We start from the raw sequence: 26,317 nt of genomic DNA on the forward strand, positions 1-26,317 counted from the left end.
GAAAGCAATGGATTTCTTGCTTCTGCCACAAATTCCCCCAGCTGTGAGCCTTCCAGCCTTCTAAGTATTCCTTTATATGTGGTTCAGAGTTCTGGAACCATCCCCTGAGCCTGCTTGGTCGGGTATTCTGTATTGTTGTTGGCGGAGCTCTCTGCTATACGTCCACCCGATCCGCCATCTTGTTTGTTCCTCCTCAGATTCTTCTTTAAGTCATTGTGTGATCTAATTCTTTGTTCTTCCATTTGATGCTCATGGCTCCAAGATTTTCATCTCTCTCAATTTCACTTGGTTTCTCATGCCTTTGTTGTAGAGAGTCAACGTGGTATGTATGACTAAACCACCATCTTGAGCCATCTTTCTTACTGTTGGTCTGATGATGATGAGGTGTCCGAAATAAAGTAGCTGAAGTTTCATAATCTTTACTTCTAAGATTACTCTGGTTGTATTTCTTGTATTTCTGGTTCACTTAAATTAGAAAGTCTAATTGAGGGTTGGAGTGTTGGTGTGGTGCTATGGGTTAATATGCTGCAAGGTCAGTTTGAACTACAAGGTGAGTGGTTCAAGCTCACCAGTCGCTCCCTGGAAACACTACACAGGGTTGATGTGAGTCAAAACCGACTCAACGGCACTTCACAACAAGAACAATAAATGAGGGTTAACTGTCCTATAGGGAAAACAGGTATTTCTCAATGAGCAGATGTGTGTGTCATGAAACACAGGCCCCACCTTCCTAATCCTTATTGACAAAATATTCAAAGTAAGGTGGTTGTTTTTTAATCTCCTTGAAAAAGTCATTTGGACCAGACATCAGGAAGCCTAGGTCTTAGCTCCAGCTTTGTCATTAGCAGCATTTCTTTCCCTGGACCTCAAAGTCCTGACCTGTGGAAGAAGAGGTAGGTAGAAGAAATGGGCCTGGAAGAGTTGAAGCTCCCTTTCAGTCCTAAAATCCCAGGAGTCCTATAACTATGTAGGACCTCAAGTAGTAGGTTCCAGGATCAAAGAAGGGGAATTTGGGAGGAGTCAGATTCAAATAAAAGCATATTTTGGAGAGGTTGACCTCTGTGCTATGGTAGATTGGAATCTGCCTTGAAGGAACCCAAGTTGCAGGGTTGAAAGAGGTAGTGTTTGGGTTGGGATCTAGGAGTTCAAAGGCTCCACACAGTGGGTGCCCCTGGGACATTTGGAGCCTGCACTCATTGGGAAGCATAGGCTGCCCTGGGCAGCTTCTCCACATTTCCGGTCTGGAGCTTGTTTATCAGTATTTACAAAGTGTGTAATTTTCCTGCCTGTGTCAGTGCTAAAGAAAGAGATGGTAGGGTGCCTTCCTTCCCAGGGATTTCATGTTCTAATGGGAGAGAGTCAGCATCCATTGAACATACAGTGAGCCTTTCCTTCTGGCTTCATCAAATATTTATTGAGTACCAACTGTATGCCAGATTTTTAAAATTCAGCAGTGAGGAAGTTATAGTTCCCTGAGCTCCAAAGTACTTATGCTGGGAGACTGACAGGTGAAGGCCCAGGCAGGTAAACGGGGAAGTACCCTGGGATGGAGGTGGACAGGTAGGCGGTACAGATCTGAAAATGGAATAAGGTTTCCTAAAAGAGAGAATACCTACACTGAGGTCTCAGGGGTTCAGAATAGCCTAAGGAGAGCATTCTCGTTCCATAACACTGTGTCCTTTACCAAGAACTCTCCCAGATAGAGTTCACAGTCCAGTGGAAGAGAGAAAACCAATATTTGAATAAACCTAATACAGGATGGAATCCTGGCGTGGCACTGTAGGATAAGCACTGAACTGACTGCAAGGTCTGTTTGAGCCACAAGGTTGGCAATTCAAACACACCAGCTGCTCCTCAGAAACCCTATACAGAGTTGTTGTGAGTCAGAACTAACTCAATAGCACTCAACAACTATATAGGACAGACCATGGTAGGTCTGATAGGAAAGGAACAGATGCAGTACCCTGAGTATACAGAGGAGGGAGGGAGGGTGGGTAGGGGAGCAACAAAGGCTTCCTGGAGAAGGTGTCATGTAGACCGGGCCTTGAAGGATGGAATGGAAAATGCTGAGGAGGAACTAGCCTTCTGGGTCCCTGGGAGGCAAATCTCAGAGCCAAGAGAGTGTGGGAAGTATCCAGAAAGGTAGACTATAGCCAGAGGTAGCTTGAACATTAAATTTGGAAGTTTGGTCTAGATTTGGTAAGGAAATGGAAGCCAGTGAAGGCTTCTGACAAGAAGAACTAATAATCAAGATTGAACTGTGTTGCTTGAATCTGGGAAGAGGTAGGACTAATACTGGGAGCAGGATAGTTAGATAATTTATTTGACAACAACAACATAAGTCATAGTGTAGTGGAAAGAAAATGTCCTTTCTTCAAATCCCTGAACTCTAAGCTTAAAAGAAAACGAAGAAAAAACTATTTCCAGTTCTTATTTGTCAGTAACATATCCCATTTGTTCATAGCTCTCTCTCATACCTAAAGCAATGTATAGTACCTAATTTTGTTGTTAAATGTTGTCGAGTCAATTCTGACCTATAGTGGCCCTGTATAGGGTATTGTAGAATCATAATTTTGTTGGGAATTACGAGTCACTGTTAGTTTTGAACCAACTATTCATTACAGTCTCAGAATGACACTGTACTACAGTTTTAAAATTATTTTTCATGATCCGCCTCGAAAATGACATGGATAATGTTTACCTAAGATCATTTACTTTTTTTTTTTTTTTTTAATTAAATGTTTTTATTTTGCATTGAGTGAAAGTTTACAGGGCACATCATCAGCTTCACATTCAACCATTCATATAGCTTGTTTCATTACTTTGATTATTATCCCCTCCATATATCATCAGTTTACAGTGTTTCTCTCTATCCTCTTTAGCTTTTTTCTTTGGATGTGGGGTGGGGGGGGGTGGGGACTTGGCTTTTTGGAATTTACAGTCTCGGCTTTTAGGGAAGGTTTTTACATTTGTCTGTGGATATCCAGGGCTCATGTATGAGATTACTAACAAGCATTACTGAATAATCAGATGAGGGACAGTTTGCTATGTCTACTAGGTGGCTAGAGTCTGATCCTCAGAGCCTATGGTTTGGACGGTCAACAACGCTTGGGCCCACAGGGGCTTGGCCTCCTGACCGGGTCTGTACTGTCTGCATCTGAATCCTTCTTATTTATTGATTGTTTAAGGGACGCTGCCTGTCTTAGGTGGTCAGTGTGAATTCCTCAGTCTTACCAGTCATTAAGACTCATTGCAGCATGGCAATGGCTCTGTCTTAAGTAGCCGAGGTTCCACATGATCCTTACCCGTCTCTGGCCACACGTCCAGCATAAACAGCCGCCATCCGAGGAAGGCAGGGAGGGAGGAGATCAGCTGGGGACCCCATGCGCCTGACGTTGCCGGCCCACCACCTGCTCTAAGGTGACCAAGCAGGATCACTATGCTGAGGTTCAATCAAGTTCTTAGGGGATCTTACTCTCTAGCATGGGTAGCAAATGAGTAGCCACTCAGTGTTCACTTTGAGAATTACTTATATCATAAATTTGAGCATGTAGCTGATGAATATCCCCAGACAAGTGTATATTGTTCCACAACCTCCTAAAATGCTGTTGGATTAAGTTCCAATTAATTTCTGGGTTACTGAAAGATAACACAAATCTACTTATACCTTGAGTAACCTTAGCTGGGAGTGTAGTCTGGATATATTGGGTCAAGATCATTTACTTTTAAGTTTGATTCTGTTCAAGTTATTTTGGAAATAGTAAGAATACTTCACATCATTATTAATTATAGAAGAGCTGTCTTTTTTTGTTGTTTTTTAATCACAATTGATCCTTCCAGCTAGTTTGTCCTATTGGGATGCTTAGAACAAATGGGAATGGAGTTAGTTTTGTAATGGGCTTTCATATATTCTGTTGGTGCTGTACATGTTGAGTCAGCAAAGAAATCACTAGCAAATTGTTTGTTTCCTCTGCATCTCTTAACTCCTAATGTTTTATAAAACATTGATTTTATTAGCTGAGCTGTCAGCCAGGCTAGGTCATTTGGACATATGGATAGCATTTCTGGTCTCTCCTGTGTGCCTCACCAGTCTGCCTGGAATGTAATTAATGCAAGGCAGAGGTGAAATTCCACAGTGAATTTGGAAGACTGCCGATTGCTTTCAGGAATCTGGAATGGTTTCATTTACTTATTGTATTTGAGGGGAAATGGCAAATTACAGATGTTGCTTTTTGCCGGAAACGTAAAAGCAGTTATTTTGAAAAATTCTTAATGCACCGAACTTTAACAAACTTCCTCTTAACGTTTCCTCTTAAAAGGGGAAAATATTCTCATGATCAAGAACATGAAAAGAAGGATGGATCTTTTTTTCCTAGTCAACAGGCATGGAGTGGCTTCTCACAACAGGACCGTGATGTTGCTGTACATAGATATTTTTCTAAAACACTGTTTTTTCTTTCCAATATATATGTAAGGCTAATCACGTCTATGTTGGTGAAATCTGTAATTCTGTGGGGACTGAAGATGGGTTAAATATCACTTGGAGCAACATTAAATGCTATTCCAAGCTGATGCTAAAACATGTGGTCTGATGCATAGATAGAATTCTTAGTTTAGGCCAGCAAGTTTACATGTTTTAGACTTTCCAGTGTCTTAGATTTTTCAATAAAACATTCTTTCCCACATCAGCCAATTAGTTTATATGTTTTATACCTTCCAATCAAACATTTTTCCCATAGTATTAGTAATTAAGTATTTTGAGACGAAAAGTCACAGTTTAAGGATTTTATCATGAGCTTATGGCACTTTTCTGGTGTGTCTGACTAATGAGTTTCTAAAATGTTTTTGCAGAGATCGCCTTACAACAGGTTTCCATGTTCTTTCGATCAGAACCGAAGTGGGAGGTGGTAGAACCATTGAAAGACATAGGTGAGAAACTGGCCTTTCTATTGTTTTAAAAAGCACAAGACAAATCAGACTGATTCTTAGGCGTGCTTTCTTCTATGTATTCCAAGAAAGCTTCTAACTGAAGATGACTTCTGTTTCATTTTATCTCCCTGCTATTTGAAGATGCGGTTCTTCACTTTAAATTTCTACTGTCCTCCAAAAAGGGCTTCCTGAGAGTAATTTTGAACCTATCTGAATTTCATGTGCGTTGGTGTTATTTAATCATCAGTAGACACTAATCGGGAGTCTTAGTGTGATGTTGTAGGTTAAGCACTGGATGGCTAATCTCAAGGTTGGGGTTCTAATCCACTAGCAACTCCTTGGAAACCCTACACACAGTCGATATGAGTTGGAACCGACTCGACAGCACTGAGGTACAACAACAGACACTAACCGAAGTAATGACACTGTGGCTTAGCATTGAGTCGTGTCGCTCTGAGTCACAATGGACATGATGGCAGTGGGTTTTAAACACTAATCAATTTTAGCTACTCTGTGAAATACTTAATAAGTTTTGGTTAAAGCCCCACAACCAGAGGTTTTGGATGATGGTAACTTGTACTTTAAGAACCATTGTTTCTTCTGCATCTTTTTCATTAAATCTAAACTGAAGATACGTTAAAGTGCTGTTTTCCTACTATTTTCATCAATACAACAATTTTTTCTTTATACTGTTGTTAATACAGCCAACATTATCAAGTGGTTATTCTACCAATGCCTATATAAGAAAAACAAAACAAAAATCAAACTAAACTCTCGGCCCTCAAGTCGATTCTGTCTCACAGAGCTCCTGTAGTCCTGCTTCCTAGGCCTTTTGCGATTGTAAATCTCTAAGGAAGTAGATTGTCTCATCTGGAATGACTGGTGGGTTTGAACTGCTGATCTTTCAGTTAACAGTCTAACACTGTGTCACCAGGACATCTGGTGTAGCTATGGATAATACTGCCCAACTTATTTTTTTGTTAGTTACTTGTTGTTGTTGTTAAGTGCCGTTGAGTCGATTCTAATCCATAGCAACCCTGTGTAGGGTTTCCAAGGAGCAGCTGGTGAGCTTGAACCTCACCAACCTTGCAGTTCAAACAGCTTTGCAGTGTGGCACATTAACTCACAGCGCCACACCAGGACTACATTATTTACTTAGTCAGTGCAATTTTTATCATTTGGTACAAAAACTGTGTAGCTATAAACACATCTCTACTTTTTTTTGGCAGGTTGGAGAATAAGAAAGAAATATTTTTTGATGAAGATTAAAAATCAGCCAAAGGAATGGCTGGTGTTAAGCTGGGTAAGCTAAGTTGTTTTTGTTTTGCTTCCGTCAATTTCAGGGACTTTAGATGAGTTTATGAAAGCAAGTTTAGCAAGAGACTTATGTTACTGTTTTGTGCTCCCAATTCTCAAATGATTCTGTGAGGGTCTCCTCAATTCTGCATCAAAGAAGAATCATTTTGAGGCACTTTGCTTAAGCATTTGGCTATGTTAATGTAATTAAGTTTGATCAACTAGTGAACATTTGGGGATAAGTGGGAGCAACTGAAAATAGTTCTCTGGAACCTCTTTGTTGTTGACAATTTTGGAATTTGCCGCCAAAGAAAATATTGAGGAACATTTTATGTCTTTTGCACTGGAAGTTCTAGTGATACATTTAGTTAATGGAGTTGGATAAATTTATAGTTGAATCCTGGAATTATATTTATACACTACTAGATATGTCATCTTTGGCTAATAGTCATATATTTCAACAAATACAATTAACAGGAAAGACTTACAGGGACTTTTTCTTTTGATAACCAAAGCAAAACCCTGATACTTCCTCCCATGTTTTCAGGCTGACCTTGGCCCTGACAAGTACCTCTCAGATAAAGATTTTCAGTGTCTAATCAAACTACTGCCTTCCTGTTTGGTGAGTACAAGTCCTTCTGTTAACCTGGGTGCTGATATTATTGTCATCACAGATTTGCAATCTTTTCTTGTGGCTGAACATGATAGAAGAGTTGGAAATACTCTGTAGACTGAAGAGAATGGAGCAGTGCAGTGGATTTCAGCTTAGACTGAAATCACAAAGGGCTGTTCACATCAAGGGTAGATTACCCAATAATCATGGTAAGCAGGGGCTTAGTTGTGCTTACTTACTAATCTCTAGTGAGCAGTTTCACGTGGGATTCACCACAGATAAGTAAGCTCCTGCTTACCTTGTTAACTAGGTAATCCATCACTGTCAGGGATTATGAATTGGAAGAGAAGCTTTGATTTTGTAGGAAGATGCTGTGGAGCTGGGAAGGAGGCAGATACCAGCCACATCAAGAAGCAGAGTCTCTGATGTGGTGAAATTGTTCATTACAGATGAGTAAGTAAACACGAGTAAATCCACATTTACCTTGCTTATTGGGTAATCTGACACTTGTACCCATAGATGGCAGGCCATAGTATTCATGACATCCAAACAACTCATAAAAATAGTCTTTGCATTTAAGGCAAACATCAGAGTAGGAAAGCAGCCATTGAAGCTTTGTGTTCTAGGGGAGGATGTTTATATCCGCAGACTCAAAAGATCTGTTTGCAACCCAAGAAAACAGAACAAATATGACCTGGGTGAAGGAAAAGAAAAGTAGCCATTTTGCTACCTGAGTTACTATTTCAGAGGCTAGCTAGCTGACTTTCAGTGTTACTTTTAGCATTACTTAAACTAGTGTTCAATGCTAATCCAAGACTTTCAGTGACAAAAAAAAAAAAAAACCACCCCAAAACACATATGTTTCAAAATGTATGCAGAATGTCTTAAGGAAGAAAACTAATCTGATTAGGAAATTGAGTTAGTGTCGATGTAATTGCGCACAATTACACTGACATGCTCCACTTGGGTTAGCAAGCTCATTTTTAAAGACAGAGTGTCTTGTCAAGCTAGCAAAGCCAAGTTTTTAATGAGGTGTGATACGTGGCCAAGAAAAATGCTGAGGTCTTTGAGTTTGATTGATTATGTGAAACGCTGTCAACAACCAATTCTAAGTATGTTTTCATGGATGTGTTTTTCGTACACACAAAGTGTTGCATACAAATCCCATAATTCATGGCTGTAGTGTTGAATTCTGACTCATAGTGAAAACTACAGAGTAGAACTGCCCCATAGGGTTCTCATGACTATGTATCTTTAAAGAATTAGTCTGCCACAGCTCTCTTCTATGAAGTGGCTGATAGGTTCAAACCACCAACCTTTCTGGTAGCAGCCAAATGCTTAATTTTGCCTCCAGTGCTCTTTGTACATTCAAGTAGTGCATGTTAGTTGCAGAAAATACAGATAAAACTCATCTGTAATTCCACCAAACAGAAGTATGAACCAAAATGTGCAATTATTACTTTCTCCAAATCTTTATGGTTCATACAATTATATTGTATGCATGTTGTTTTAAAACCAGATCTTTTTTTTCGTTAAGGATATACCTCGAGCATATTGTCCATAAGTATACTACAATGTAATTTTTATTGGCTATATAGAATTATCATTTGCCTATATCTTAGTTGGAGTCCTCGTGTGGCACTACAGATTAATGCGCTGGACTACAAGATCATTTTTAACCGCAAGGTCTGTGGTTCAAGCTCACCACCTGCTCCTTGGAATTCCTTTACATGCTGCTATGAGTCAGAATTGACTTGATGGCACGTAACAACAACTACATATCTTAGTTTACTCAACAAATCTTCTGGCCGTTTAGATCACTTCCAGTTGTTTTTTTTTTTTTTAATCTTATCTAAAAAAAAAAAAATCACATGAACAATCTTTAGCTAAACATCTATTTTGTTGTTGTTAAGTTCCATCAAGTTGGTTCTGATTCATAGTGACCCTGTATAGGGTTTCCAAGGAGCAGCTGATGAGATTGAACTGCTGACCTTTCGGTTAGCAGTCCAATGCTTATCTTACAGTACCAGACCAAAACTCGTAAATATCTATATCCATCCTTAATTATTTTCTTAAGATAATTAATAAGTAATTTGTGAAGAGATATTTTGAGACTTTTCACGTATCCTGTTCATCAGACACATTGGTTTTAGCATTCATTGAAAGTTTGCATCTCTGCCATTTCTTCTATATTTAATAATTGACATTGTACTGTAAGGAAGAACATCTCCTTCTCCCCCTTCAATTATTAATTAGTTTTATCTGTACCGACTCAAGGATTTTTATTTTATCCATAGCTTTTCTTTCTGGGGTGATGAAAATGTTCTAAAGTTAAATTGTGTGATGGTTGCATAATTCTTTGAAGATACTGAAAGCCATTGCATTTTGCACTTTAGATATGTGAATTTTTTCTCAAGAAAATTGCTAGAAAATCAACAGCAGTCATTTATGGGTTGATGATCAGAAGACGTTTAATGATTGATTACTATTTTTTCCTGAGCATAGCCTTCCACTACCTCTCCCCAAACCCCTGCACAGCTCAGCTCCCATGGAGTTAAGTTTTCATGACACCCTTTGAGCAAATGGATGTTGATTACCTGTCTAGAACCAGTTTGTTCATGTAGTAAGAATTCCAGGTTATTTGAAGACTTCCCTTCCAGTCATTAAATAATTTGACTTTTTCCCCACCCTCACTTGATTGATGTCAGAGGAGGACACTGTGAATCATCAAATTGCAGACTCCTGTAGAAAGCTTTGTGCTAGTTGCTTTGGAAAGGTTTGAGATGCCAAAGATGCTGCATTTGCTTGTTTCCTGGCTGTCAAACTCCCTGACTTGACACCCAACAGCAGTGCAGAATGCTAGGCAAAGCTGTGACTAAAGACATATTTACCCTCATTCCCAATTGGCTGCCTGAGATTTGATTGTATTTCTTACCAGCTTACAGAGACAGAATATTCAAACCATGAGTCTCAAAGCCCAGCTTTCCCTTTCTGCCACCATACTTCTGCCTAAACTTTGAGAATACACACACTGCCAAATATTGAGCTTACCACATCAATTATCCACTTCCTTTTGCAAGTATGGTTTATATTCTTTGCCTCATCTAAAAAGCAAGATGCTAGTTAATCATCTTCTGGTGTGGCACTGTAGGATCAGCACTGGACTTCGAACCACAAGGTTGGCAATTCAGACTCACTAGCCGCTCCTCAGAAATCCTGTACGGGGTTGCTATGAGTTAGTGGTTGATCATGTAGTAGTGTGAACATGTCTTGTGTCCAGCATGTATCACCACAGTTGTATTGAACAAAATTACCAAAGTGGCACTTGAGTTTGCATAATCAGACCCTGCATCTAAAAAGACCTAGATAATGTACTTAGCTAATTTTTCTACACATAAAAATAAAACTTAAACTTCAAAATAAATAAAGGATCTAGATTTGGATACAAATAAATGTGGATTTCCTTTTTGTTTTGGCAGCATCCATACATCTATCGGGTTACCTTTGCCACAGCTAATGAGTCCTCAGCACTGCTGATTAGGATGTTTAATGAAAAAGGAACTTTGAAGGACCTGATCTATAAGGTACTTGTGGTACAAGTTCATGGTCATAATGAAGTTCTCAGATTCTCTTAGGACCCATTATTGATATTTGATCTCTAAGGTTCCAGAAGCTAGGCCTTGAGGAGTCTGGCATTTACTTTGATTTTAACAATAAAGATTAACTGTTTTGATTAAGAATGTTCTTTTTTCCCACATCAGGTAAGTTTGAACATTTAATTACTAAGTTCATTACATTGTAGGCTGCTCTTTTAAATTAGTTTTATGTTTGGGTCTTTTACTCTGAAAAGCAGTAGTGAAGAATTCTAATAGTAAGTCAGACTTTTGGGTCTACTAAAGCCAAAAATAGGCACATCTTCACTGAGCTGGAGAAGGGGCAGAACTCAAGTTAGTGTCTTTTCCATTACTACACAGACTACTGTATCTTAAATTCCACATCCTGTAGGTTGACCATCTTTGGCCCACTTGTGCATATGCACACACAGACACACACACACACACCTCTCATCTCGCTACAGTCCTCCTTGTCCATACTTATTGCTTTCATACATAGTCTTTGTTCTTTTCCAAAGGCAAAACCAAAAGATCCATTTCTAAAGAAGTACTGTAACCCCAAGAAGATTCAGGGCCTTGAACTCCAGCAAATAAAGACATATGGGCGACAAATATTAGAGGTAAGATATGCATATTTTTTAAAGTGTTTAAGTTGCATCAGAGTTTCACCCAGCATTAGTCACTTCTTATGGGAAAATTCCAAGAAATAGCCCAAATAATTTAAGTTGTTTGATTATTTATAAACTGATGGCATTCTCATATTTTATCCTATAAAAGCAATACTTGAGACTAAGGCAGGAATTTAGATCTACAGACTCCCAAAGCTTTAGCTCTTGAAATTTTATGCTTAACTTTTAAGAGCTTTATTGTGTGGGTTTGGCTTTTTATGTTATCCTTGGTTGATCTTTATCTTTGTGCCAAGATTCTTGATTGTGTTATGTCATATACACAACCATATGGTTCTCTTGAAGAAGTGTAACTAGCAATGAAAAGTCTACAGCCTTTCCCATGTCTCCTCTGGATCAGTATTCGCCAAGCTTCTTGGGCTGTGCAACCTGCTAAAAAACAATTTAAATTTGACTGTGTATATTCTTTTTGTTATTGTTGTTGTTGGCTGTCAGATATATTATTTATAGGACATTTCTTTTTTTCTTTTTTTTAACTTTTTATTGTGAATTGATTGAAGGTTTACAGACAAGATTTACAGACAGCTTCACATTCAGCAAATCTTACACATTGTTTCTTCTCAATGATTGCAATCCCCTCCCTGCAACAACAGTTATCCTGATTCCTCCCTATGACTCCCTATTTACATCTTATATTTAACAAATGAACAAAGCAAATATATTTGATGTGTACATACTAAACAAAAAATAATATATTTATTATTATTATGCAAGCCAGTCTCCTGCCCAAAGGCATATAGCCTTACTCAGTCCGTGGGCTTAGAGCCTGCAGCTACCCTCTCTCTCTCCAAGCCACCGTCTCTGCCACTGTCTTTGCTGGGTAGGGATCTCACGCTCCAGTCATGCTTATTCTTTTTGATGGTCCTGGGGTCTTCTGTTCCTGAAATGAAAGGTTAACTACACCCCCCTTTTAGTTGCACATCTACATTTAGAGTTGTGACAATCACAGTTAATTGTACTAGCAAGTGGATCATAAACCCCTATCACTGTCATCCCTCATCCTTTTATACCAGATCCATCTGGAAAAGAGGAAAACTATTCAGTGGGGATTCTACCTTACTCTCGTCATTCTGAAACTAAGCACACTCATGAAAGCCTGTAAGCCAACCACTTCATGTCATTATGCCCCCAAGTTTTGATAGCCAGTGTATAAATTGTCCATCCCTGTCTACCCAGTACACTGAGGAAACAAGGTTGTTCCTTGATATGAAGACTCCTTCCGTTCCCGTTGGAATTTTGAGCAACTGCTTCCATAAGCAAAAGTCCAGTTCATCAGATTGTAGCAATTTACACTTGCTTACAGTGTTAAACATCTTTATCTTCATCTGGTCAAGTCAGCTAGCCATCCAAGCTAGGTCAAATGGGTACTAGCTGCAAATTTGGGAGTTCACATACACCTCCCTGCACTTTAAATCACCTGACTGCTTCTCTCAGCCCTAGCTCCCGGGGTCTAAGTCAGTGCCAATGGGCTCAGGAGTTCATACATCTTCCTAAATGTCACCTCAGCCAGCTCTTCCTCTTCTGTCTCACATCTCAACATCAATGAGTGCAATAGAACATGGCCATGCTCAGCCCATGTTTTCCTTGCTGCATTTCCCCCACAATTAGACCCTGGTGATCATCAGTGAGCATACTAGATTTCTTGGAAGTTCCCTTTAAGTTTCAGTCCTTGTTGTGTTATGAAGTGCCATCGAGTCATTCCCGACCCATATAGCGGACCCTGTGTAGGGTTTCCTAGGAGCAGCTGGTGAGCTTGAACCACCGACCTTGCAGTTCAAACGGCTTTGCAGTCTGGCGCATTAACCCACAGCACCATACCATGACTCCTAAGTTTCAGTCCTTGTTGTTAAGTGCTGTCGAGTCGATTCTAACACATAGCGACCCTGTATAGGGTTTCCAAGGAGCACCTGGTGAGCTTGAACCACTGACCTTGCAGTTCAAACAACTTTGCAGTCTGACACATTGCCTACAGCACCACACACCAGGACTTTGTTGTTGTTGTCATGTGCCGTGAAGTCAGTTCCGACTCATAGCGGCCCTGTATAGGGTTTTCAAGGCTGTAAATCTTTACGGGAACAGAAAGCCTCATCTTTCTCCCATGGAACAGCTGGTAGTTTCGAACTGCCGACCTTAAGGTTCGCAGCCCGATTCATAACCACTACGCTACCAGAGCTCCTTACACACAGGACTAGAAGGGTGTTTTTCCTGATGGGCTGACTTTTCTTGCCTTGATGCTGCCAAAGCAAACAGCTTGTTTGAAATTAAAATTCAAACGGCCAAATAGTTTGCTCTTTTTCTTTTTCTTTTACTACAGGTCTTTCTTTCAATAAGAATCTTCTGGTCTGAGTTGGTCTGCATGTCTTTCAAATGGGAATATTCTAATTCAGAAGGTTCTGGGTGGGTCTCAAGATTTCACCTAAGGTCCCAAACTCTACAAAGGCTTAACAATAAGCCAGTTTCCCTGGGAAAATTCTAATTCTCCTTTTAATGAATTCAGTCAGTTATAGGCTGAGGCTGGGCTTTTAAGCTTTGTGTAATCATATTTACCAATATTTGTTTCTTTCACACTTAAATGTCTATTTTACAATAGTAGGCAAGGGAAACTAATATCCACAAGGCAGTCTAACATAAAAACAGTTTTCCCCTCTACAGCCTTTGTTTGATCCATGTATCTGCCCACAAAACACTGTTGTTCCAAGGATGTGTATAAATCCCTATTTCCCTCTGTCCCATTAGCCCATGCACACCTCCCTGTCTCTTCTGCTATCTTCATTATTCATCTGACACCCTCCCTCTTCATGTGTGTTGCCATCCTCCTCCTGGTATATTGCCCTCCCTGTCACCCGAGCTAACACTATAACCAGTGAATTACTCTTCCCACCCCTAGTAACCATCAAAGAATGTGTTTTTTAAGTATGGAAACCTTTTCAACCTTTTCTTGTTGTTGTTAAGTCGGTTGCGACCCTGTACAGGGGTTTCCGAGGGTGTAAATCTTTACGGGAGTAGAAAGCCTTATCTTTCTCCCGTGGAGCAGCTGGTAGTTTCGAACTGCTGACCTTAAGGTTCACAGCCTGATTCGTAATCACTACGCTACCAGAGCCCCTTTTACAATAATGGTCTCATGACATATTTGTCCTTTTCTGATTGACTAATTTCACTCAGCATAATGTCCTCAAGGTTCATCCATGTTATGAGGTGTTTTGCAGATTCATTGTTATTCTTGGAGGTTGCATAGTATTCCATTGTATGTATGTACCAGGGTTTCTTTATCCAGTCTTCCATTGATGGGCATTTGGACTGTCTCCATCTTTTTGCAATTGTAAATAGTGCTGCAATGGACATTGGTGTGCATATATCAACAGCTGTCCTGTCTCGTATGTCTTAGGACATATACCAAGTAGATATGTCATTAGTTGTTTCTATTTCTAAATTTCTGAGGATGTGGCATACCATTTTCCAAAGTTTTTGAACTGTTTTTATGGTCCCATCAGCAATGTTGGAGGGTCCCAGTCACTCCACACCTTCACCAGCATTTGTTGTTTTGTTTTTTTTGAGCTTCGCTGTTAAAGCTAGTATGAAATGATATCTCTTTGTTGTGATTTGCATCTCTGTGTCGCAGTGGGTTAATGCACTAGACTGTAAAGCCCTTTGAAATGTAAGGTCAGTTCAAGCTCACCATCTGCTCCTTGGAAACCCTACACAGGGTCGCTATGGGTCAGAACCAACTCAATGGCACTTAACAACAACAATAGCTAATTACTATGATCATTTCTTCATATGTTTTTTGACTGTCTGAATATCTTGCTTCGTGAAGTGTCCTGTGCCCATTTTTAATGGGTTTTTTGTTTTTTCTTATAGAGATGTTGTTGTTTTCTATAAATGTTAGATATTAAGTCCCCTTGTCTGTTAAGTCATTACAAAAAAAATTTTCCCAGCCTGTAGGCTCCCTTTTCACTCTTTTGGTAAAATCTTTTGACACACATAAGTTTCTAATTTTTTAGAGAGTCCCAGTCTTCTATGTTGTATTCTACTGTGTGTGTGTGTTTTGTAATATTTGATAGTGTACTTATGTCATATATTAGAGCCTTAGGTTTGTCCTTATTTTTTTCATTGATGATGTAGTTTTACATTTAGGTTTTTAATCCATGTTGAGTCTGTTTTTGCATATGGTGTGAAATGTGGATCTTGTTTCATTCTTTTGCAAATAGCTTTTCAGTTTTGCCATCACCATTTGTTGAAGAGACTATCTCTTCCCCATTTAATGTGTTTGGGCCCTTTGTCAAAGAACAGTTGACTATGTGGATGGATTTACTTCTGGTTTCTTAATTTTGTTCCATTGATCTATATATTTTTCATTGTACCAGTACCAGACTGTTTTGACCCCTGTAGCTGTGTAGTAAACTTTGAGGTCAGGGAGTGAGAGGCCTCCAACTGTGTTCTTCATAAAGAACAGTGCTTTGCTTATCCAAGGTCTCTTTTCCTTTCCATATAAAGTTCGTGATCATTTTTTCCATATCTTAAAAGAACTGTTGAAATCTGAATTGGGATTGTGTTATACCTGTAGATTGCTTTGAGTAGTATTGACATTTTTACAGTGTTAAGTCTTCGTATCCATTAGCATAGTATAGTCTTCATTTTGTAAATCTCTCTTTGTTTCTTGTAGTAGTATTTTGTGGTTTTCTTTGTATAGGTCTTTTGTTTCTCTGGTTAGATTTATTCCTGAACATTTCATCCTTTAGGTGGCTATTTTAAATGGTACTGTTTTCCTAATTTCCTTTTTCAAAGCTGTCTTTGTTAGTATAGAGGAATCCAACAGGTTTTTGTATATTGATCTTGTGCTCTGCCACTTTACTGAATCTTCCAATGAGTTCTGATAATTTTCTTGCTTAGTGTCTGGAATTTTCTTTGTACAGAATCATATCTTGCTGCACAAGACCTCTTTAAGGTGTTCAAGAGCAAAATCATGAGTTTGAGGACTAAGTTGGACCGGACCCAAATCATGGTATTTTCAATAACCTTATATACATGTGAAAGTTGGACAATGAATAAAGAAGACCATAGAAGAATTGATGCATTTGAGTTAAGTGTTGGAGGAGAATACTAAAAGTACCATGGATCACCAAAGAACAAACTAATCTATGTTGTAAGAAGTCACAATGGTCCTTAGAAGCCAGCCTGGCCAGACTTTGTCTCTCATGCTTTGGATATATTATCAGGAGGCACCATTCCCTGGAGAAGGACATCATACTTGGTAAAGTGGAGGGTCAGTGAAAAAGAGGAAGATCGCCAATGAGATGAATTGGCACAATGGTAGCAGCAGTGAGCTTAAGTGTATCAGTGATTGTGAGGTTGGTTCAGGACTGGGCAGTGTTTCACTCTGTTATGCATAAGGTCACTACAAGTTAGTTTCCACTCAGTAGCACCTAACAACAACAACAGGGTCATATGTTATGCAAATAGAGAGTGTTTTGCTTCTTCTTTGCCAATTTGGATTTTTTTAATTTCTCTTTCTTGCCTTATGTTGTTGTTGTTGTTTTGTGCCGTGGAGTCGGTTCCGACTCATAGCGACCCTGTACAGGGTTTCTGAGGCTGTAAATCTTTACGGGAACAGAAAACCTCACCTTTCTCCCGCGGAACAACTGGTAGTTTCGAACTGCTGACCTTGCGGCTCGCAGCCTGATTCGTAACCACTAGCTCTAGCTAAAACTTTCAATACACTATTGAATTGCAGTGGTGCTGAAGGGCATCCTTATCTTGTACCTGTTCAGAAAGGGAGTGTTTTGTTTCTCTCTGGTGAGAGGGATATTGGCTCTTAGTTTTGTATATATACTCTTAATTATATTCAGGAATTTCCCTTCAGTTCCTACTTTGTTGAGTGTTTTTATCAAGAATGGATGTTGGATTTTGTCAAATGCCTTTTCTGCATCAATTGATATGATCATGTGGTTCTTTTCCCTTTCTTAAATTTTATATGGCAGATTATGTTGATTGTTTTTCTAATATTGAACCAAAATTGCATCTCTGTAATGAACCCCACATGATCCCGATGTATTAGTTTTTTGATATGTTCTTAAATTCTATTGGCTAGGATTTTCTTGAGAATTTTTGTATCTGTGTTCATGAGGGATTATAGGTTTACAATTTTCTTTTTTAGTAATGTCCTTGCCTGATTTTGATATGAGGTTTATGCTTGCTTCATAAAATGTATTAGGAAGTTTTCCATCCTCCTCTATCTTCTGTATACCTTGAAAGTGTTTTAGTAAAATTGGTGTCAACTCTTCTCTGAATGTTGGGTAAAATTCACCAGTAAAGCCATCTGGCCTTAACTTTTTTTTGTTGGGAGTTTCTTAATGACTTGATCAGTTTCTTCTTTTGTTACAGGTCTGTTCAAGTTTTCCTCTTCATGCTGTGTTAGTTTTGGTAGGATGTGTTTTTCTAAAAATCTATCTATTTCTGTCAGATTTTCAAATTTATTGGAGTATAAGTCTTCATAGTATACTGTTATTATCCCTTTTATTAGTTATTTTTGGTTCTTTTGTGACACCACCCATATCGTTTCTTTTGTCTTCTCCCTCTTTTCTTTTTTTCAGATTTGCCAGTAGTTTGTCAATTTTATCAGTCCTTTCAAAGAACCAGCTTCTTGTCTTGTGGATTCTTTCTGTTGTTTTCTGTTTTCTAATTCATTTACTTCAACTCTAATCTTTATTATTTCTTTTCTTCTGGTGACTGTAGGCTCACTTTGCTGGTCGTTTTCTGATTGTCGGAGGTGTTGTGTTAGTATGTTGATTTTGGTTCTTTCTTCTTTTGGAATATGTGCATTTATTGCTATAAATTGCCCTCTAAGCACTGCTTTTGCTGTGTCCCAAAGGTTTTGTGATGCTGTATTTTCATTTTCATTTGCCTCAAGAAATTTGTTATTTCGTTTTTTAATTTGGGTCTATTATCCATTTAATTATATTAAATGGTCTATTAGCCCCCTGCCTCCCATTTTGGGTAGCCAATGTCCAAGTTGCCCATCCCTGTCTACTCTGTGTATGAAGGGAATGGGAATGATCCTAGCTGTAAAGATTTATTCCCTCTTTTGAGCTACTGCATTCATAGGTGTATGTCAAGTTCATCAAATTGTATCAGATTACTCTTTTTTTCCCTCTTCTTTCTTCTTCTAGTTGAGCTCTGATCATCCAGTCATTGAAGCCAGGTCAAGTGGGTATTATCTGCAAGTGTATGTGTTCTTGTGCATATGCCCTCTCTTCTTATCAGCTGGATACTTCACTCTTCCACTCTAGTCCTCTGTGTCTATGTCACTGACTCTGGGCCCAAGAGTCTCCAGGTCTTGCCACACTGCTGGTCAACCAAATTTCCACCCGGATTCACAGGAGAATATTGAGCATTGCAGGGCTTAGCTCCCAACTTCATTGCTGTTTTTCCCTCACTTCCTCTTATGGGTGATGAACGTGGTCACCAATCAGAGCAAGTATTCCCATCGAGTCTTAGTTATCCAGTGGTTTTTAAGCAAAATGTTATTCAGTTTCCATGTATTTGACTTTATTTCCTTGCTCTTCCTGTTATTGATTTCTAGTGTTTTTTAATCTGAGAAGATGATTTATAGTATTTTGATGTTTTAAATTTTATTGAGACTTGCTTTGTGGCCTAACAGATTGTCTATTCTAGACAATGTTTTGTGTGCTCTGGAAAAGATTGTGTATCACGTTATTGTTGGGTTGAATGCTTTCTATAAATCTATGAGGTCACGTTGATTGATTGTGTTGTTTAGTTCCTCTATGTTTTTGTTGCATTTCTTTTTGGTTGTTCTGTGTTTTTGTGACAGTGATGTATTAAAATCTCCTACTGGTAGCATAGTGGTTATGAATCGGACTGTGAACCATAGGTCAGCATTTTGAAACTACCAGCTGTTCCGCGGGAGAATGATGAGGTGTTCTGCGCCTGTAAAGATATATAGCCTTGGAAACGCTGTACAGGATTACTGTGAGTTGGAACCGACTCCACGGCGCATAACAACAACTATGTTGTGTAAATATTTACAGCCTTGGAAAACTTATAATGGGTTGCTATGAGTCGGAGCTGATCCACAACACACCATCACCACCCACCACAACCTCTGTTGTTTCAGAGTTATGTATTTCTTTTTAAAATGTTATTAGAGTTTGATTTATGTATTTTGAGGCTGTTTCATTGGGAGTGTACATATTTATTATGGTTATGTCCTCCTGTTCAATTGACCTTTTAATCATGAGATAGTATTGTTCTTTGTCTCTTATGCTGCATTTTCCCTTAAGTTTTTTTTATCAGAGATTACTATTGCCACAAAATACTGCACGTTTTTGATTGCCACTAGGTTGATAATTTTTTTTCCATCCTTTAATTTTTAATCTTTGTTTTTCTTTAAGTGTGAGGTGTGTCTCTTGTAGACAGCATATGGAAAGATCCTGTTTTCTTACCTGTTCTGCTACTCTCTGTCTCTTGACTGGTGCATTTAATCAATTGACATTCAGCGTAATTATTGATAGGTATGATTTGATTCCTGGTGTGGCGCTGTGGGCTAATGCGTCAGGCTGCAAAGTCGTTTGAATTGCAAAGTCGGTGGTTCAAGCTCACCAGCTGCTCCTTGGAAACCCTATACAGGGTCGCTGTGGGTTGGAATCGACTCAACAGCACTTAACAGCAACAACAAATGAATTGATTGCAGTCATTTTGCGGCAATTTTAACTGTACTGAATTCATTTTTGTGTGTGCTTTTTCGTGTCTTATTTCTTTATAGTTTTAATGTTTACAAAATTTTCAGGGATTTTGCTTTTCTTGATTTGAGGTGAAGGTGTATTTTGTTTCTTTGAAGTTACCCTATAACTTAACTAATTCCTTCCCCAAATTAAAACAGTCTGTTTATCTTGAAATCTACTTGACTTCCTTATTTGGTGTTCTGTAACTATGTCTTCCCATCATTTTGCTCTGTAGTTGTTTTCATTATAGATTGAAATCTCTGATACCCTGTCTTCAGTCTTGTAGTTTTGTTTTATTCTGGATACTTCTCTGAATGGTTAAATTCTGGGGGGTGCTGCTGTGTATGGCAATGTATGGTTGTTGTCTGCTGTTGTTGGTCCAAAGGACTCCCTTTAGTACTTTTTTGTAAAGTTGACTTTACACATTTTTATAAAGTGTTTGAAAATTCCTTTAATTTCTATTTTCTGGAAATGTTCTAGTTTTGCTATTGTATTTAAGGGCCGGTTTTGCTGTGTATGTGATTCTAGGTCAGCAGTTATTTTCTTTCAGGGTTTCGTATTTGTCTCCCCATTGCCTTCTCCTCTACATGATTTCTGTTGAGAAGTCAGAACTGAATCTTATTGATTTTCCTTTGTCAACAGCATTTAGTTTTTCCTGAGCTGTTTTTCAGTATTCTTTCCTTGTCTTTGATTTTGAAGAGTTTGACTAATGATATGTCTTGTTGGTTTTCTTTGCAGGGTCTGTGCTGTGTGGGTTTCATTCGGCTTCTTTAGTACTTATCATCTTATTTTCCATAATGTTAGTGAAATTTTCTTCCTGCAGCTTTTCATCTATCTTTTCTGTGTTTTTTTTCAGCCATAGATTATTCTTCTTCATGTTATTCCACATGAATCTTGGGCTTTCTTCAGATTTTTTCATTCTTTTTTCTGATTATTCGTCTGTCTTACTAGTACTGAGAGATTTATCTTCAAGCTTGCTAATTCTGGCTTCCAATGATTAAATTTTGCTCTTTTGCTCATTCAATATATTGGCCATTTCTGATACCATGGTGCTCATCTTCTGGATTTCTGTTTACAGGTTTTGTATTGTCTCTAATGCTGTGTCTGTTTTGTTTGATTGTCCCTGTAGCGCTTTTCTGAATTCTTCCTTGTTTTCTTCGACCTTTCTGTGAAACATTTGGATATACCTCAGTATCATTCTCCTGAATTCTTTTTCAGGTAGTTTCAGTGCCTCTTCTTCCTCAAAAACAATTTGTAGCTCTGCTTCTCTGTCATTTGTTTGAGTTATTCTGTCTTGTTTCTATCTGTGAACAGAAAATTTCTGCTGCTTTCTAGGCATTGTGATGGTGTTGTATTTGTATTAAGTTGATAAATGTATGTTGGTGTATTCTTAGGCATTCACCAATTGCCTACTGCAGAGTGATCAGGAAGTAAGCTTCTCTGCTGTTTGTACAGTTTAATTCAGAGTGGATTTAGCCGATGTTGGTTTTAGTTCCTTTTCTAGTATATAGCAGCTGGTATTGGCTCTTGCCCAATTGTTGGGATTGTAGAGGGTATGACTGTGGCTTGGATGTATGACCACATTTGCTGTCTCTTATTGTGTAATGCAAGAAGAAGGAAAAGAAACAAACAAACAAAAAAAACCCAGCCCATACAGGGAAGAATGAAAGTGCATGACTTTCACTCTGCCAATAAGCAGTGTGCTATGCCACCTACTGGCCTCTTGCTTTCACAGCTACCTAAGAAAGTTCAAAATGGCCACTCTGCATCCAGCGTGGCCACACAGATCTCCTGCCTCCTTTCCTTCCTTTTGTTCCCCCCCCCCCCGCCCCCATTTTTTCTCTACATCACATGTTAGTTCAATCCTCTCTCTTAGTGAGAGCCAGTCCAGGCTGGCCAGGGTCGACTCTGCATATTTGGAGCAAAGCCTGCCCTAGTATGGTTATTGTGTGTAGCTTGTCCCCAGAGCTCTCAACTTCCCAGTGGCTCTGACCCTCTGGAAAGTGGGAGATTCCCTGGGGTTGTACTATGGTTAGGAGTCTCCACAAGTCACAGGTAAGTTTTTGCAATGTGAATAAGTTTGTGTCTTTTTAACTTTTTATTATGAATTGAGTGAAGGTTCACAGACAAGATCATCAGCTTTACCCTCAACCAATCATATGTTTTACTTCATGAACTCAATGATCACAATCCCCTACCTGCATCTCAATGTAAAGAAAACAAAAATACTCACCACTGGACCAATAAACAATATTCTTATTAACGGAGAAAAGATTGAAGTTGTCAAGGATTTCATTCTTCTTGGATCAACCATCAACACTCATGGAAGCAACAGCCAATAAATCAAATGACGTATTACATTAGGCAAATCTGCTGCACAAGACCTTTTTAAAATGTTGAAGAGCAAAGATGTCAGCTTGAGGACTAAAGTGCAACTGACCCAAGCCATGGTATTATTAATCACCTCATATGCATGTGAAAGCTGGACAGTGAATAAGGAAGACCATAGAAGAATTGATGCTTTTAAGTTATGGTTTTGGAGGAGAATATTGAAAGTGCCATGGGCTGCCAAAAGAACCAATAGATCTGTTTTGGAAGAAGTGCAGCCAGAGTGATCCTTCGAGGCCAGGATAGCCAAACTTCGTCTCTCATACTTTGGACATTTTGTCAGGAGGGACCAGTTGCTGATGAAGGATATCATGTTTGGTAAGGTGGAGGGTCAGAGAAAAAGAGGAGGACCCCCAGCGAGATGGATTGGTAAATTGGCAGCATCAATGGGCTTAAATGTGGCAGCAATTGTGATGTTGGCCCAGGACTGGGCAGTGTTTCATTCTGTTGTGCATAGGGTCGCTATGAGTCAGTACTAAGTTGATGCCACCTAACAACAATTACAAATACAAAACAAAAAAATACATATTCATTTAAATGTCCAAAGGGCACATTTTGAAAGCCTGCCTCCAGTCCACAGGCACACAGCCCTTCTCAGTCATGGGCATAGAGTCTGCAGCTGCTCTGTCTCTCCATGTCATTGCCTCTGCCACCGTCTCTGCCATCACTGCTTTTCTAGGTAGGATCTTACGCTCCTTTCCTGCTCTTCCTTCTTGATGGCCCTGGAATCCTTTGTTCCTGATATGAAAGATTACTCCCTCCTTTTAGTTACATGTCTTCTACAATTACAGTTGTGACAATGCTATGTGAATATGTTTTCTTGTCTCTGAAGTCATTTACAAACTCTCAAGGTGGCTGTGGCAGGTCTTGTCAGCTGCTTTGCTTGTCAGTCACCTCCTCTTTTTCGGTGTCCGTTCAACTCTCTCTTAGGGTTTGTCTGTGACATCTGGTTTTGCGTATCCTCGCTGCAGAGAGCCCACACAGCCTTTCTTCTTATTCTGCTATCTTTCTCTGATCCTCAACTGTGTATATTCTTAAAAACAACAAAATACATAAAACAGGGGCAAAAAGCCAACAAAACAAAACAATTTACACATACATCTATATGTTTATAAATTATCTATATATACTACCAAGGAGCTCTGGTAGCGTAGTGGTTACGAATCAGGCTGTGAACCTTAAGGTCAGTGGTTCGAAACTACCAGTCGCTCCGCAGGAGAAAGATGAGGCTTTCTACTCCCGTAAAGATTTACACCCTCGGAAACCCTGTACAGGGTCGCTATGGGTCGGAACCGACTCGACGGCACTTAACAACAACAACAATATATTCTACCATTGTTTTATACTTTATAAATCGAAGCTAAGAAAATACTAGAAAGAGAAGTTGTGACATTTTCTTCCAGTCCTTAGTGAATTCCCCTGGACTCTCCTTTTGGCTGACTCGCCATGTCTTTGCAGGGCTGTAAATAGGTACCTCTGTGACTGGGTAAAGGAGGACTGGTGGCATAGTGGTTAAGCACTCAGCTGCTTATCAAAAGGTTGGAATTCAAACCCATCAGCCACTCTGCGGGAGAATGGTGTGGTGGTCTACCTCCATAAATCTTCCAAAACTCTATGGGGCTGTTCTGCTCTGTCCTATCGGGTCTCTATGACCTGAAATTGATTGGACAACAGCAGGCTATAGCTGGGTGAGCCATTGTTTATTTAAATGGCAACTGAGAAGTTGGCTTCCCTTTCTTTGTGGGAACCTGTTGTGTATTTCTATTAATAAACAAGTCTGGGGAGAGACTAGATCACAGATATTTAAACTCATTTGCTTTCCTTTTATAACTGTGCAAGCAGTGATGTTATAGCTTTACTCATCTATCTGGGAGTTTCAAGACTTTCCACTGAAGAGACTTGGCCTGTTGGGATCAGAAAATGATGACAGAAGAGACTTTTGGCATCAAAGCTATTAATGCCAAGCTGACTTGGGACTGCTTCTCTGTTCTTAGGAAATGAGAGAGCTTAGTGCTGCAGTTCACAGCTGGAAAGCATTCAGTATCACTTCCTATTCCAAAGAAATGGATGGAGGTGACATCCAGGAATCTTCCCCACTGACCTATTTAATTTTGTTTCAAAATATATTGGCTTAATAAACCAAGTTTGTATCTGAATGGTTGGGTAAAGGTGTGTGTGTAACTTCTACACATTTTTTTAAATAGACTGGCTTAGAATTCTGTTTGCCTCTGGTTGTTTAGGTACTAAAGTTTCTACATGAAAAGGGATTCCCTTATGGGCATCTCCATGCTTCCAATGTGATGCTAGATGGGGACACCTGCCGGCTGCTAGACCTTGAGAATTCCTTATTGGGCCTGCCCTCCTTCTATCGAGCCTACTTCTCACAATTCAGGAAAATCAATGTAAGTTGCTGACAGTAGTGAGGCAATAGGTTTATTTTAGTTATAAATCGTTCCCATGGCAGGGTTTACAGGAAATATGCACTAAGCAAGGAGAAATACAGTTGGGATAGGTCAAGCCTATTGGCCCCAGTTCTCCCAGAGAACACTGCTGTATCTCTAACAGGCTGAGTTGAAATGGAAGGTGGAACAGGGAAGGGAGTAGAGTCCTTGATTGGAAAACCTTGGAGAGTAGAACCAAGTCCTTAGATCAGGGTCATATGATCTGGGGCTGGAGCATTGGGACTCAGACATCCAAACTGAAAAACGAACATGCTGTGACTCTGTTTTCTTCCACAGACATTGGAAAGTGTGGATGTTCACTGCTTTGGCCACTTACTGTATGAAATGACTTACGGACGCCCACCTGACTCAGTGCCTATAGATTCCTTCCCTCCTGCACCGTCCATGGCTGTGGGTCAGTATGGGGTTTGGAACCACCTTCTGGGCCCTGTTAGTCTGCAGAACTACTCACGCCCTTTCCAGAATCTAGGAAAGACCAGAATGCCATCCCTGACCACCAGAAATTCTTACACAATTTTAAAGGAGGCCAGATTTCAGTAATTTACTTAAATACACGAAAGTGAAAATACAGGTGGTTTTTCCGTTTGTCAGGCTGTCTGACACCTCGGGACTTTTGTAGAAGTTTAGAAGCTGAGGATATAAAGAATAAGAATAGCCAGCTTGCATCTAATGACAGGTTTTGGGTGCAGAAGCAAAAGCCAGGAGCAAGCAACTGGAAGCCAGCCCTGAGGATTCAGGCAGGAGTCAGAGGTCAGATCAAAACTGGAATGGGACTGCAAGGAACAAGGGAGCCCTAGGCCAGACACCAAATAGTTGAGAATAGTGGGCTCAGTGCTGGGGAAGACAGGAAAGCAGACACCAAGGCGGGTTGGAGCTAAGAGCTCTGTCAGCTTTACTCGAGAGGGCCCACCAGAGCCAGAGGACTGGCAGGAAACCCTGTTAGGAAGAAAGGAGAGTGGAAACCATTGGAGACTTATCAGGGATCCTTCCACAACTGGCTTAGAACTTAGAGCTGGCACAGAGCCAGGGGAGGTCAGGGAAGCTCTTGGACCACTGTGCCATCAAATATGGGAGTCAGCTCTTCATCAGATGTTAGTTTTGTGTCAGATGAGGTGGTTCAACAGCACACGTCCTGAGACTGTTTTGTGTTGGGTCTGAACAGCTGAAAAATCTGGCTGGGTAGAAAAATCTGGCTGCTTTATTTATGGCATGCAACGTGTTGGATGATGCATTTTGGCATTTTGTATGCTGGTTTTGATTAAAAGCAGTAGAACATCAAAACGTCTTTTAAACTCAGAATTTTGCATCTATGTAGTGTTTACTTCTCTTCTAAGAAAGCAAACACTTTTATGAATGATTATCTTGAATCCACCCTCCAATTATTCTTGAAATATATTTCGCTTTCCATCAGCATGTGGTTTCTGAACCATTTATTTTGAATCATCCGGGAGTCTCAGTGTTGCCAGTGTCCCCCTCCCCATGTATGCCATCTGTCTGTGTGTGAAGAGTTTTGACACTGGCTCCATCAGCCTGCAGACAGTTGTTGCAAAGTGGTGTCAAACTTTTCATCACCAAGTGGATTTGCCAGCTT

At 39.6% G+C, this 26,317-nt stretch overlaps 1 protein-coding gene across 8 annotated transcripts in view; it reads left to right on the top strand.

The window, feature by feature from the left end:
- PXK (PX domain containing serine/threonine kinase) overlaps positions 1 to 26,317 on the top strand; it is a 152,424-nt gene that overhangs the window by 104,578 nt on the left and 21,529 nt on the right. For all 8 annotated transcript variants that reach the window (XM_006862083.1, XM_006862085.1, XM_006862082.1 and 5 more), the window contains 7 exons: positions 4,852 to 4,929; positions 6,159 to 6,232; positions 6,773 to 6,847; positions 10,318 to 10,422; positions 10,971 to 11,072; positions 24,505 to 24,666; positions 25,003 to 25,120. In XM_006862083.1, the coding sequence (XP_006862145.1) occupies positions 4,852 to 4,929; positions 6,159 to 6,232; positions 6,773 to 6,847; positions 10,318 to 10,422; positions 10,971 to 11,072; positions 24,505 to 24,666; positions 25,003 to 25,120 (714 nt within the window). The remainder of the gene's footprint in view (positions 1 to 4,851; positions 4,930 to 6,158; positions 6,233 to 6,772; positions 6,848 to 10,317; positions 10,423 to 10,970; positions 11,073 to 24,504; positions 24,667 to 25,002; positions 25,121 to 26,317) is intronic.

Source organism: Chrysochloris asiatica, unplaced genomic scaffold, assembly GCF_000296735.1.
Source record: "Chrysochloris asiatica unplaced genomic scaffold, ChrAsi1.0 scaffold00046, whole genome shotgun sequence".
Classification (NCBI taxonomy): Eukaryota; Metazoa; Chordata; class Mammalia; order Afrosoricida; family Chrysochloridae; genus Chrysochloris; species Chrysochloris asiatica.